This window comes from Betta splendens, chromosome 12 (genome assembly GCF_900634795.4).
Source record: "Betta splendens chromosome 12, fBetSpl5.4, whole genome shotgun sequence".
NCBI classification, from domain to species: Eukaryota; Metazoa; Chordata; class Actinopteri; order Anabantiformes; family Osphronemidae; genus Betta; species Betta splendens.
The window spans coordinates 6,627,043-6,640,592 of record NC_040892.2 but is presented as its reverse complement, the minus strand read 5'-3'; the positions used below and the strand labels follow the sequence as shown (position 1 = coordinate 6,640,592).

The window sequence follows — 13,550 nt, the reverse complement described above, 5'->3', positions numbered from 1 at the left end:
CCTGAGCTGTGTCATTAGAGCACAAACAAGCCACTCAGCACATTCACGTTTTTATTGCCAACAGTCATACAGAATAGTGATAAACCCAAACAACCGAAAGATCAAATCTGTAAACATCGTTTGGACTTGTGTTTTTATTTCCTTTTTTCCCCTATAACTGTTCCAAAATAGTGAGATTCTGTGCGATTCCCTCTCAAAGATTTATACTCAGAATCTGGAAATGATACATTTAATATATATATTAGAGAGGGAGGGCGAGAGAGAGAAAGAGAGAGAAAGAGAGAGAGAGAGAGAGAGAGAGAGAGAGAGAGAGAGAGAGAGAGAGAGAGAGAGAGAGAGAGAGAGAGCATGGTCTCAAGCAGCTACGCACAGCAGGGCGAAACACGACCTCTAGTGTACAGGCACACCCAACTGAAGATCCGCTATTGCACTTTGAAGAGAGAGAGAGAGAGAGAGAGAACGAGAAATAAAAACGACAAATAAAAGGCACATTTTCATCAACAGAAATTGGGAAAGAAGCCGTGTTCTCGTTTGAGTTCCCAGCATGCTCGTTGGCGTTACTTTACTGGTAATCGTCAGAAAGGCTGTATATACAGTGTAGACAGTATATACAGTCTACAGAGCGTAGACTGTATATACTATACATAAATATATATATATACACACTGTATATACAGCCTTTCTGACGATCTACGCTCAGTCTACGCTCTGTTGGACACGCTTTGCCAAGACAATCGTACAAATGAGCTTTTTTTGTTGTTTTTTGAGACAAACACCGATCTCAAAATTCGCCACATTACGCATAGCGCTTCATAGAAATTTAATTCTTCTCCCAAGATATCAGATTTGATGAAATTATGTCAAATAACCAGAAAAAGTAAAAGCTCGTGGGGAACATCAGGCAAGAACGATTCCTGCAACCTTTCTTCTGACCTCTCTCCCAGAAACTCTCTTCTAAAGGAACCATGTGGGACACAAGGAATAAAAGGAAACCCTTTACTGGTTCAACCATGATGGTAAGGATATCTTTATAATGATCCCAGCACTACGCAGTGTTGTGATGTGTGTACTGTACACTCCCTCTTGCAGCAAAATACAGGCACGATATATTACATTGCATCTGTCTTGTCAAACTCATTGAACACATGCTGATTTTGGTTCAACTGAAGTGGTCCAGTGCATATCGAATACAATGCCCCATTCATTTGGTATCCATCAGAGTTCTGACAATAGTGAGGATGAGAGCATTTGAAAGAGTCCGTCAGCGGATTGGCTGTTCCGAGCAGCCGGTCAAACCTAAATACAGTGAGCTGTTCTGAGGAACAGCCACGATGCAAAATGCGAATTAGCTGTGACCTGTCAAGCAAAAATGGTTTGTTGGGTCACATTATCCCTGTTGTGTTGTATTTAAAGCAGTACACAAGCAAGTACTGCAGTGTCCTGCTACTGATAAGAGATCAGAGGGGAATTTAAGTGTGTGACTGACAGGTAAACAGGTCATGTGACGACATCTAATGGATCTTCCTATTAGATGTCCACGCACTAAGAAATAACAGCAGTGGGTGAAGGTGGTCTTACACCAAGCGTGAGCTTGGTCTTTAAGGTGAACGTGTTACATGTGACCACACTGGTTAGTTGTCATCGTACCACTGATACTTCCTGGTTGTGCTCTTCATTCATGGTCGCTCAAATAATAACTCGTCAAAGTTCACAAATGAAGGAGATAAATCCGTTACGAACGTGAGAATATCCATTGCGCGACTCAAGCCCCGAAACTAATGGCTGACTACACACCTAAAAGGAGGGAACCAATTCAGAATCGCCGGTTGAAAAGCATAAATATCTTACAGTGTCAGCATACACAAGCACCTCGTTTAAAGAAAGTGGTGTCAAGGTCTACGAGCAATGGCCAGTTTGAGTCAGGCAACTGCAGGGACTCAACCAAAAGATCACCTTTAAAGCCACTGACAGCACGATGGAGGATGTCTGCATCCCGACACACTGCAAAGCAAAACGCATCCGGTCCCGATCCCCAATAAAAGCAGATTTCTTAAACTGACAAACCGAGACATTTTCCCCTTGAACTCACGAGGAACAGCGTTTGTTCTCGCAAACTGTTCTCCTTCCTCGACCTCGACAGTTCCTGTAGAAATGGGTTGTGCTTGACAGACAAAACTAAAATCTTTTCGGTTTTTATTCTAAAATACTCTTGTTAACCCCTCTGAGGTTTGATCTGCACTTCATCTAAACTACAAGAACAATTGTCTTTATCTTTTAATACACCAAATCAAGATGGTATGTCCAAATGCACCTATGTCTTCGCAAAAATATATCATTTCAGTCATCACAACAAAATAAAAGTTCTATAAATCATTTTTTTAGCTTAAACAAATCTTGCGCCTTCCAGTGTCTCCAGTGCATTGAGCCTTTAAACATCTTCTCTTCGTGTTTCTTCTTCAAGTTCCAGGATGCTAAGAGAGACTGTTCAGAGCTTGGGGATTTCCCATCAGCCATTGCGGTCATCACTGTTTTCTCCCAACTGGCTGCAGGAGACACAGTTCACTCCCGGCGGACACAATTGGCAGATTGTTGTCACGGTAATGGCCAATGAGGTGGCTGATGCTGTCAAATATATGGTCCTTCGTCCGTACCTTTAAAGAGAGACACAGGTGAGACAAGTGCGTCCTTTTCATAGGGTACCACTCTGCGTGACCTTTAACCCCTCTCACCGTGCCCTCGGGATCCACCAGCAGTAAGTGTTTGGCAAGCCCGTTGTGCATGCCCGTCAGAACGTAGGACCCTGGGTTGGTGGTGCTCTTGCGCACCAAGAAGTTCCCGTCGTCCTTCAGCAGCTTCTCAGCGTCGCGCCGGCTCATTTTGCCGTGGTACCACGCCTGGCCCTCCAGCTCCTCCTGGGCCCGGAGGGCCAGCGAGCGCACGAGGAGGGGGCTGGAGCTGTCCACAGACGCCGCCTTGTGGAGACTCGACACGTGGGCTTGTCCTTTGGCCAGCGGATGGGACTGGGAATGGATGGCGTCCTCAAAGGGCTCTGGTGTCAAGTAAATAAGGGCAGCAGCAAAAGCATCAATAACAAGAATGATGATTTGATGTAGGCTATTTTTAAAGCACACCTCTATCAATAAAACTGATTAATCCTAAATAGCCTCAATGAAATCAAGCAAATCAATCAATTTGCTGACTCAGCGAACCCCGATACCCCCCGTACTGGGATCACCTACTCATGTCAAACAGGTCCTTCGGTGGACTGTCTTTGGCTGCAGCCGCCATGTCTTTAGTCACATGATCTGCCTCTGCCTGAAGCGCCGCCAGCACCTGGGCGTCAATCTGCTGCGTGTTCACGTACGTGGGCAGCTCCGCGGTTTTTGACGCCTGACCTTTCATCTCAGGCAGAGTGCTGATATCAAACGACCCTGGGCCGCAGCAGAAAGAATCACAGTCACCGGTTTGGGCTGATGAAACACATTACGTTCTTAAGCTGGATGTGACTTCTTTTACCCTGTTGTATGAATATGGCCTTTCTTTCATCCCCCCAGTTGTCTCCACAGTGGCGTCCTTGGTAATACGTCTGATCTACTGAGCCCGACCCGACCTGATGACACGCAGACAAACTGTGAGCTAAGCTTGTATAAAACACCCTGTGGTGGGTGGTATAGGTCAGGAAGAGATCCGTCAATCAATGGAAGCCTGTCTGTCTGGTTGTACCTGGCATCCATCAGGTGCTGCATTCTGATTGGTCAGCCGCGTGTCGATGAAGCCTCCGGGAGGCGGCATCTTGCCAGGGATGTTGTTATAGTAGGGATGCTCTGCTGACTCCTCCTCCTCCTCTGTCCACGGCAGCTCCTCCATGTTTAACACCCTGAGTTAACACAGGATGCATCTGAGCTGACCTGACTGTTTCTGTCACTGTGTGTGTGTGTGTGTGTGTGTGTGTGTGTGTGTGTGTGTGTGTGTGTGTGTGTGTGTGTGTGTGTGTGTGTGTGTGTGTGTGTGTGTGTGTGTGTGTGTGTGTCCGGGGGTCATGGGCCACTCACCTGTCATGTGTAGATGGCATCTTAGTGGAGGGACACTGCAGGTACTGCTGGAAGCGGAGGTCGAAGGCCTGGCCTATGGTACTGATGACGTCCTGGGCCAGACCATCGGAGCACTCCAGGATGTGACATGCTGAACAGGGTCGGAGCAGCACGTGTGAATGAGCATGTTGCCTGTGAGACGTTCAAAAGTCTAACGTAACGAGTCCTCCTACCTCTTCTGTTCACAGGGTCCTTTGCTACGTAGGCAACATAATCGGTCGTATCCTAAAAAAAAGAGGTTTACGAAAAGAAAGGAGGTTAGAAAATCCTAATAGACAATGGTTTATATGTAGTGTAGCACTGAATTTCTTACCGGGTCTCCACCTGATGCGAAGGAGATGGACTGCATATGATGGTTGGCTATGATCTGCCAGAAGCAAATTACACGGCACAAAAACACAAAGAAAAGAAGAAGAAGAAGAAGAAGAGAGAATAAAAATTTGATCAATGGTTGCAGATAAAACGGCGCAAATATTTGGTTTCTGTTGCTCTGGCGCCATCTGCTGTTCGTATCAAGAATGCATGAATGGACACTGCACGTTTCCAAACACACAGAAACAACCAGCGTCAGTGTTCGACGGGCCTCGTTGTGACTGACCTGCTTGCAGTCGGGCGTCATCAGGTTGAGGCTGCTCGTGGAGATATTCAGGTTGATGGACATGCCAGCGAACTGCAGGTTGCTCTTGCCGAGGATACTGGACAGCGCTTTGGACGGTGGCTGAGGCGGGCACACACGCAGATGTAACACGTCTTTCGACTGCAACAATATTATTCATGAAAAAAAAAAAAACATTTGACCAGAGCGGCGCGCGGCTTCATGGCGCTCGGTGTGGACACCTCGAACACACGAATAATCACACCGACACGCGCCGCCTCAGCCTCCTGATCAGATACTGTGCACTACATGAGTCACCAGGCAGTGTGCATGGTGTGCAAAGCATTGTGGGTGGGTGGATACGCCCACGCACACGCAGACCCGCACCTCTTCATCTCTCTCTCCAGCCTCTCTAAGAACAACCTCTCTCTCATGTCTTCACGTCTCTATCCATCTCACTTTTCCCTCTCTTTTTACATAAAAGCTGGATTAGAGGAGAAATAGAAAGAGGTGCTATAAATAGAAGAGGAAGTGTAAATAAATATCTCTATACAGTGTATCTCCATCTCGCTCACTCTTCTGTTGTGATGGCTCCATCTTTATCTCATCATCCATGTACCTTTCTCTTTCGCAGAGCTCCCTTGGTCCCTGGAACAGCCTCACACACCAGGCTGATGGCTTCTCTGGAGTCAGTGGAAGAGCACAGGGAAGACCACACAACACATAAAGTCAACACCCCGTGCATTCAAACTGTTTTCTATGGTGCCATAGGGATTACTGCACATGCTGCACCTCCTTAAACCCAGTCACTGTGAACTCCAAAGGAGCTGTTTTATTTGTAGCCGCCGTCACAATCCCATCGTTTTTATGAAAGAGACAGTAAAAAGAGGATCAAACGGTGTCTAAAAATAGAGCTAGTGTGATGCAAAAATGTCAGACTCCCCAGGGACCGAGGGGATATTGATTTCATCACAGAAAGTGAGACAGAAACGTTCGCATCTGCATCTTTTCAGCTGGACAAATCAACAGCGACCGAATGAAAGAGGAAACCTAATAATAGCACGGTGACACGCGGCCGTCTGTTTTCACCGCTGTTTCACCGCGTCTCCTTTTATTAGGGAGCACCGCCATCACGCGAGCGGGACGGGCACAAGGCCCCCCGCTGGGAGCAGGGCCGACATTAACTCTGGACTGGCCTCGGGAAGTCGAGCAGAAAAGCGAACATGACACAAACCCGTTCACTGATGTGTGTCGACTGGCTGCACAATGATTAGTGGCTTTAGAGACACACATGGAGTAACAGAAAATTCTATGGCAACTGATTGTGATAAAAAAAAACAGCAAAACTGCAATAACACTTGTTTTCCTGTTAAAAAAAACTTGTTATTTTTACTTCTGGTTAAGCGATAGACAGTGACTCAGTCTCTCTCCAATGTTCTACAACATACAATTGGGATAATTGTATTATTCTACTTTTATTTGGTGCCAAAATCATGTTTGTTGTTTGTGGGATCATATTAAAAGGACATTTGGTAGAAAACGTGAACAAACCTCGTTATTTGTGACCTTGTGGTGAAATCCAGGGATCTCATGGAGCGAAGGACTTCTATACAACCCAGATACTGAAAAACAAGAGAGAACGGCCAAAGGTCAACAACGTGGTGGAGGTGACAGTCAAATATAGGTTTGTGACATGAAATGGAAAAATACTATCATGTTTCTAATAGAATTAAGTCTTTAACTGTAACGTAACTTCATTGTTCCTATTTAGGTATCAAAGCATTTCGACACTGTTTTTTTTTTATTTTACAGTAACTGTTGTGCAAAAGTTCCAGAGAACAAGAAGAAAGAAGTTGTGATGTGTCAAGATTTATCACCGACAAACGAACCCCATTCCAGTCATTCAACCAGCAAATGCTCCACCTTTTATAGTTTTCCTTAAAGCTACTTCTATATAATAAGAACCTGCTCCTGTTCGGAGGCCCCTCGTCTCCAGCATTTAATTACCAGCGAACAAACACGATGTCTGCGCATTTTTTTAAATGTGGCCTATTTTTAGAGCAGTTAGTTCGGCACAGCCACAAATGTATGACACTGTTGGCACGGACCTATTCTGAGCACGACACGGACACAAACAAGGACGTGATTCACTCTATAACGTTCACTAATCATGGAAAACAGCGAGACGTCAGCTCTGGATTTATACAGCTCAGTAAAGACACCACGTTTACAGTAGTTCAGGTCCTTCACATACTGTGCAGCATATACACACTGCACATCAGCAGCATCAGGTGAAAAGGCCCAGATCCAGAGGCTGATCCGCTGATATCTAACCTCAACAAACCTGGTGCCGCTCAAAAGTGCAAGTTCAAACCGTCCCAGTGTCCCTTTAGGGTAATGGTGCATGATGTGCAAGGAGTGACCACATGACACTGATTAAAAGTGCTGTGAGTGGGACGCCGCCGAGCAAACACGCGGGACAGCACAGGAAGAGGGGGGGGCAGGGGGGCGCCGGGCGGATCCATTTCCCCTCTCGCAGCGTGGATGCTTTCAGCAGCATTGACTGTACAAACAGGAGCCCTCGGCTTTAATGCAGCCAATGCAATGTGACGCCGGCCACAGATACCGTGGGCCTCGTTGGGGCCGGCTACAGTAGGTGTCACATGATGCCAATCATCCTGGGGTAACTTGATTATTTCGCCAAGCACTGCAGCCCTTTTCATTCGGCCCCTGGAGCTAAATTTAGCGTTGGGTTTAATGTGGCCCATAAACAACAGGGCGGCCGCGGATCACACCCTCAGGCCAATGGGCCGCCACATTACGCTAGGCTTCGCCCCGTCTTTTCATGCACCTCACACTTCGGAGGGGCCGGGGCTCAGCACCGCCGCTCCTCGGGTAGTGACTCACTGCCGGCGCGATGGCATCCGCAGCGCTCGCAGCCGCGCGCGCCTGCAGGACGCGTCTGATGGCGGAGCGGCGCCGACATGAGATCTGCCGATGGCTCCTTCCCCCCGCGTCTGCACCGCTTCACTACCGGCGAGCGCGAGACTGCCGCGGAGCTCGCAGGGGGTGCGCAATGTACAGAAAGAACCCATCGCCGTGGTTACAGAAGCACCACACACACACACACACACACATACGGTAAGGCAGGAAACAGCTTCCAATTTAATATTTCTACGAGTGCAAAACAACAGATAACGGCTATTTTCACTTCTCTCTGCAGTTCATGTCTATTTGCCAATGTCTGTTGTGCGGTTGCTGCTTCTTAAGCTATAGCCAACCAGCATACACCCACTCAAAGGCATGTTGTGATGTACATCCCCCCTACATATCCCTCCTTGCAGGTCGCTACACTCGCACCATTAAAAAGCTGAATGAACGGCACAGACGGGTCAAGAATGGGAGGAGGAAGGCAGCACTGAAGCACAGGGAGGCGAAAACAACCACCAACCTTCACGATGTATGTGACTCCCGGGCCAGAGATCTTCTCATTGGAGTGCAGCCATCCTCTGGGGGGTTTGTTCACCAGTCCGCCGCTGCCGCCTGGATTCCAGGCGTCTCCGCCGGGCTGCGGCTCGTCCAGGCGGCTCTTCTTGCTCATGTTGCCGGCCGGCTCCAGCTGCGAGCAGGGCGCCGAGTGAGAGGCCAGGCTGCACAGAGAGCCGCCCACGCCGGAGGCGGCCGCTGCCGCCGCCGCCGCGCCGGGGCTGGGGCTGCCGGCGCTGCCCGAGCCCGAGCCCCCGCCCCCCTGCAGCTTTGACACAGCCAGGTCCTTGACGGCCGAGGGCAGACCCTTGATGCCCAGCAAGCTGCCCGAGTTGCTGAATTTCAGGCCGGACACCTTGTTGATGAGGGTGCAGAGGGTGGTGCCTCCATCTTCGAGGTGCTCGGAGCCGTGGCTGGTTGGGGTGCTGGAACCGGTGGTCGAGGAGGACTGGACCTCAGTCGGGGCCGCGTATGACGTCTCGGCTGCAGAATGCGGGGAGGCCGAGACCTTGGGGTTCATGGACAGGCCGTGGAGAAGCTCATCGACGGATGTCACTGACTCATTCCTGAAGCGGTTGTATTTGGTACGGTGAAGCATACCCTTCTCTCTCTTGCCTCCCTCCACCAACTGACGCGCACAGCCTGCCTCCTTCACAAGTGTGCTGGCAGACGTGGCTGAGCTGTACTGATTACCCTCTTTTGTAACATAGCAGCAGCAGCAGAGGCAGCGAATGTCGTTCAGAAATCACAGGCCACCTGACTGTAATTTTCTGTATTGAGGTTACAGCGGTGCTGTTGGTGTGGAGCCGCCGCCGCCGCCGTTGCCGTCGCTCAGTCAAATCCAGAGCCACAATCCAGTCCTTCAGAGAGCAACACACAGATACAATCCATGGACACCCACAACTGAAGCACGGGGCGCAGAGGATGGAAGGAAGAAAAAAAAGGCTGCCAGTGTTGTGGTCTGGCTGGTTTGGTGTCCAGTGGTGATGCCGCCGATTTCTGCCTCAGAAAATCCCAAAAAGTACAAGAACAGAGAGAGAGGTCTACGTTGCCGATGATCACGGACACTGCGAGGGAAAAGCAAATACTCTCTACTGACTGCTGCCTGCCTGCCTGCCTGCCTGCCAGCTCAGAGCTAAAGCATGACTCACTGATCTGAGAAAACCTTCTCAACAAAAGGCTTGCTGAACACTGCAAATCACTTCCTGTTGCAGGGAGAAAAAAACCTCCCACTTACAGCACACTAGGACCAATCAATTTTTAAATTCCCCAGTCTGAAATTTGGTCTGTTAGTCGTCTTTTTCTCTCATTTGTTTTTCCGAGAAACGGAAATGAAGAAAGAGAGATTACCTACTTAACTACAAAAAAATATATATATAATAATCTGTTCAAATTTGTGTTCTCACCTGTTATGTCTTAAATTTACAAGTCAATAAAATTCATAATACAAGGACGGTAGATCTAAGCATAGACATTTTAATAAATTAAATATAGGCAAAAACTAGCATCCATTTAACTGAAAGATACATTCATAGTACCTGCTACAAAGCACATTTCTCTGATTAAAAATAAAACTAATAAATGTGTCATTATCCTCAGACAGTGTACGACAAGAATCCATAAATCACGCTAAAGTACAACTTTAAAATAACTGGAAATATGTTTCATTAATATCCATGTTAATTTAAAATAGCTGCAAATTCTAAATCTGAGGTTGGTCAAATCCTACAGTTACACACTACACTTGTTTTCTTTGAGCCAAAATATTTATAATCAGCTACTGACGCAGAAGTTAATGACTTTTTAAAATAACACTATTTTGTCACAATGTGTCGAATGTGATGCTAAATCATCCACATTCTGCAAAAAGATACTGAAATTTTCCGAGATTAAAAACAAACTGTACGAACGACATGATTCTCAGGCAGGTGAATCAATGACACAACCGAAAGGGTGAAAGAAAAAGCCCAAGAGTCTCCTTAAACCAGCAGCAATGAAGCATCTTTGTCTCCCTGGTAGCAGAAAGCACACAGCCAGGCACCATTCATGTAAAATGTCCTCAGGAGCATCTACCAAAGCCGAAAGAGTGACACTCATTCATAAGCAGCTTCCGCTCTCATTCTGCTGCGGATTTCGCACTGCAGTCCCTCCCAACATCTCTCTTTCCTGCCTGGCAAATATAGAAAAAAAAGACAGCACGTCTGCCTCCTCTCCTCAGAAACAAAGGCAAAAACAAAAGCAGGGAAGAGAAGACAAGCCCTCGCAAATCAAAAGAGGAGGGAAAAAGGCAAAGGAGAAAAAGAGCGAAGGACAAAAAAGCATGCAATATTTAGCCTTTTATGTGAATGAAATAGCAGGCTGGCATACCAATGTTTCTGTGAATGGAAGCAAGGCCTTTCTGCCTCTGCAAGGCAATCCCTAGGGATGGCATGGTCTTATCCAATGAGGAGCCGCCTGGATGACTCATTCAGGGGAGGCTTGCAGAATAGTGGAAGAGACCATTTCCAATGCAGGTGTACATTTTGTTTTCTCTTCAATGCCCTTCAAAAATCCACATTTATGATTAGAAAAGAGATGTTTGCGTAATGTGACTCCACCATGTTTTGTTAAAAATAAAAAAAATTTGAATAGGTTCTTAAAACAAAAGACAGAAGTAACACCAGCACCCCTGTGAATTTGATTGTCACCATTATCAGCCTTTTTCCACTTTCATGTGAACAGTTACCACCTATACATTTAATTACTGTCTATATGCACAAAGGCATATAATATACACCAACAAATATATTTTGGCAGGTATGACTGCACATAATTGAAACATTTATGTTTTGAAAAATGATCTAATTATTCCTGTTTGACTCTAACTGTGAGACACTGATCATGACAGTTTTTTTTATAGCGGCAAAGAAGATATTTACGATATAAGCTGATTCTGTGGTAAAATTACCAGCAGTGTTTTAAATAATTGGTTGAATGACAATATATTTTTAGCTAATATGAAATTAGGTGGTGCTGTTGGATTCATTTTAATAATGACTGTATTCAAATATTGTTGCTCTTGTTGCAGGTGTTTCCAGAAGCCACAGATCCTGGGGCCACCCACTATTTCTTTAGTACCACTGAGAGAAAGCAAAGGGCAACAATATGCTAATAACAAAAATTATAGGAGCTAATTACTGGGGGGAAATTCTAGCTTATTGGGATCTGCATTGAAAGAAGCTAAGGAACACGTCGGTCCACCAGTGGGGGTTGATCCAGTAGGATGCACAGCATGGAGCTTCCTGTTTGTATGACAGCATCCAACTGTGGACACGTCACATGTTGGCTTTTAATAAATAATACACTAGGTCACTGACTGGAAAAGATTTACAGTGCAATGAGAATATAAAAGTATTAATTCTGACATAGGAGAGCTCTTGTAGAACCAGTTGCTTTTCATTAGAGCTGGCTCAGATGACTATGACCTTCCCTTACTGTACGTTATGCTACCATAGACCTTTGGGCGACCTGTACTGATGAACTTCTCTATTCTTCACTCTTTTCTGTCAATTTCTACATCAAATTTGGCGCAACAGAATCAAACTCAGTTGAATTAGCTTATTGAGATGAGCCTATACCACAGCGATACAGTTTTAAGATTAACCGCATGTAATGAGTAGAAACACATAGAATTTAATATAAGAGCCTTAATTTCACACATATACCATGAGCAGATAAGAAAGGAGAGACAGAGGAAAAGAGCATCCATTGGCAAGGAAAGCAGCAGACACATCTACTTGACTACTGTTGCCAGGTTACCAAAAACATAAAAAAAGCAAGAGTTATTTTCAGACTAGCTAGAAACAAAATAACCAGTGTAACAGAAAGGGCAGACACATGCAACTGTTTTTGTTATTAAATTCCTTATACACTATGATATCTCCAGAGATTTATCTTATGATTCAAGTTGCTAGTGTTTGAGATTTATTCACAAAGAAACAAGGAAATAGAAATAAATTGAATGATGAATTTTTATTGTTGCTGTTTGCAAGAAATGTGTAAGATAGATAGATAGATAGATAGATAGATAGATAGATAGATAGATAGATAGATAGATAGATAGATAGATAGATAGATAGATAGATAGATAGATAGATATGGTTATAGCCTACTTATATAAAGTGTGGTGATGTAATAATTTCAATCGTTAAATTTAAGAACTAAAAAATACCTAATTGATTTGAAACCATAATATTACTCACCTGTTTTTGTGGCCTATTTTCTGGTCACGTGACATAAGGCGGTCAATCATTGCTCGTGCAAGTTAAAAGTGAGTAGTGATGCCCCGTTTAAAGGTTAACGTTAGTTAATAATAATCATAATAATCAGGAAATATGTCTCGCAATCAAATATATTACTCGGGCAGATAGAGAGACGACTGCTATGAGTACAGGCAAAAAATGTAGCATTAATATTACACTAGTACGAATCGGTAAGCTATTAAACCAAACGTTGTTTTTGATAAAATGAACAATCAATTGTCTTCCCGCTTACCCTTGTTTATATTTTAATTACAATTTAACATTAATCTCATCTTTTTTATTATTTGCTCAATAAATGCAAAATACGCTCTTTAATGCGGCTGTCCCGTCAGCAGCCGCATCGCTAACTGCTTGCTAGCAGCGGGTGTCTTCTGCTGTTCGGCCTTTGGGGGCAGCACTGAGCCCGTTCTGTTTTGGCGCATCTCAATGAGACAACGAAGAAGTAGTAAAAACAAAAAACAACGCTTCTCTGTACGGACACCGTTAAGTAACGTGGAAATAGGATCTGACCACTCGTGACTGTTATTTACTCTTAGCAAGCCATTCAGTGACACATGAGCGTTTATATTCACATGGTCACGGTTAGCGTTGCATTCTGATAAGCGGTTCTTTTTTCCAAATATGTTTTAAACTCACGCCTGATTTTCGAAGATGAGTGGAGGCAACTGGGCATTTAGCAGTCCCAAGGATTGATCCATTATATGATACACGAACCGGGTACTGGGGGATAATTAATGCCACCCCACTCACTCTGGACATTGCTGTTCTACTTAAAACATTTATTCTGCTCCTCAGAAGATCTCTATCCAAAGAGTGACATTGTCCCATTATCTGCACAATATTACAATATAAAATGCCTGATTCAAGATTTGTATTTATGTTTATTTTTATTTGCAATTCAGTCCCTTCTGTTTCATGTTTGATGGTGCTCCTGTATCACAAGAGGGCGCTGTGGCTCCAGTTGTGGAAGGCACTGTGACAGCTGAAATGGTTTGGCTGTTTCATCATTTGCATATCCGTGCTTGCATTTGTGTCAGATATGACAAAAGCCAGTATGTATTTCAATTTACTTTTTAT

At 45.2% G+C, this 13,550-nt stretch overlaps 1 protein-coding gene across 3 annotated transcripts; it reads right to left on the bottom strand.

Annotated features, from left to right (window-relative positions):
- Positions 1-37: 37 nt before the first annotated feature.
- On the bottom strand, positions 38-13,386 carry shc3 (SHC (Src homology 2 domain containing) transforming protein 3). Of its 3 annotated transcripts, none has more exons than XM_029168679.3 (13): positions 12,414-13,386; positions 8,138-10,713; positions 6,238-6,308; positions 5,306-5,369; positions 4,690-4,848; positions 4,405-4,458; positions 4,265-4,316; positions 4,053-4,182; positions 3,724-3,877; positions 3,517-3,610; positions 3,240-3,431; positions 2,730-3,049; positions 38-2,651 (listed from the first exon to the last, which is right to left on the bottom strand). In XM_029168679.3, exons 2-13 carry the CDS (start codon positions 8,768-8,770, stop codon positions 2,523-2,525), a joined length of 2,052 nt encoding a protein of 683 aa, XP_029024512.1. In that variant the 5' UTR covers positions 8,771-10,713; positions 12,414-13,386; the 3' UTR covers positions 38-2,522. The 3 variants fall into 3 exon arrangements, with proteins under 3 accessions (XP_029024512.1, XP_029024514.1, XP_029024513.1); XM_029168681.3 differs by having other exon boundaries at positions 4,690-4,809; XM_029168680.3 differs by lacking the exon at positions 12,414-13,386 and having other exon boundaries at positions 8,138-10,926.
- Between the last annotated feature and the right edge of the window lie 164 nt (positions 13,387-13,550).

Coding starts and splice junctions, on each gene's coding strand:
- shc3 (XM_029168679.3), bottom strand. CDS start 8,770: ATGCTTCACCGTACCAAATACAACCGCTTCAGGAATGAGTCAGTGACA. Junction 3,611..3,723: donor CAGCACCTGATGGATGCCAG/GTACAACCAGAC, acceptor GCGTGTCATCAG/GTCGGGTCGGGCTCAGTAGA. Junction 3,050..3,239: donor GAAGGACCTGTTTGACATGA/GTAGGTGATCCC, acceptor ACTTGACACCAG/AGCCCTTTGAGGACGCCATC.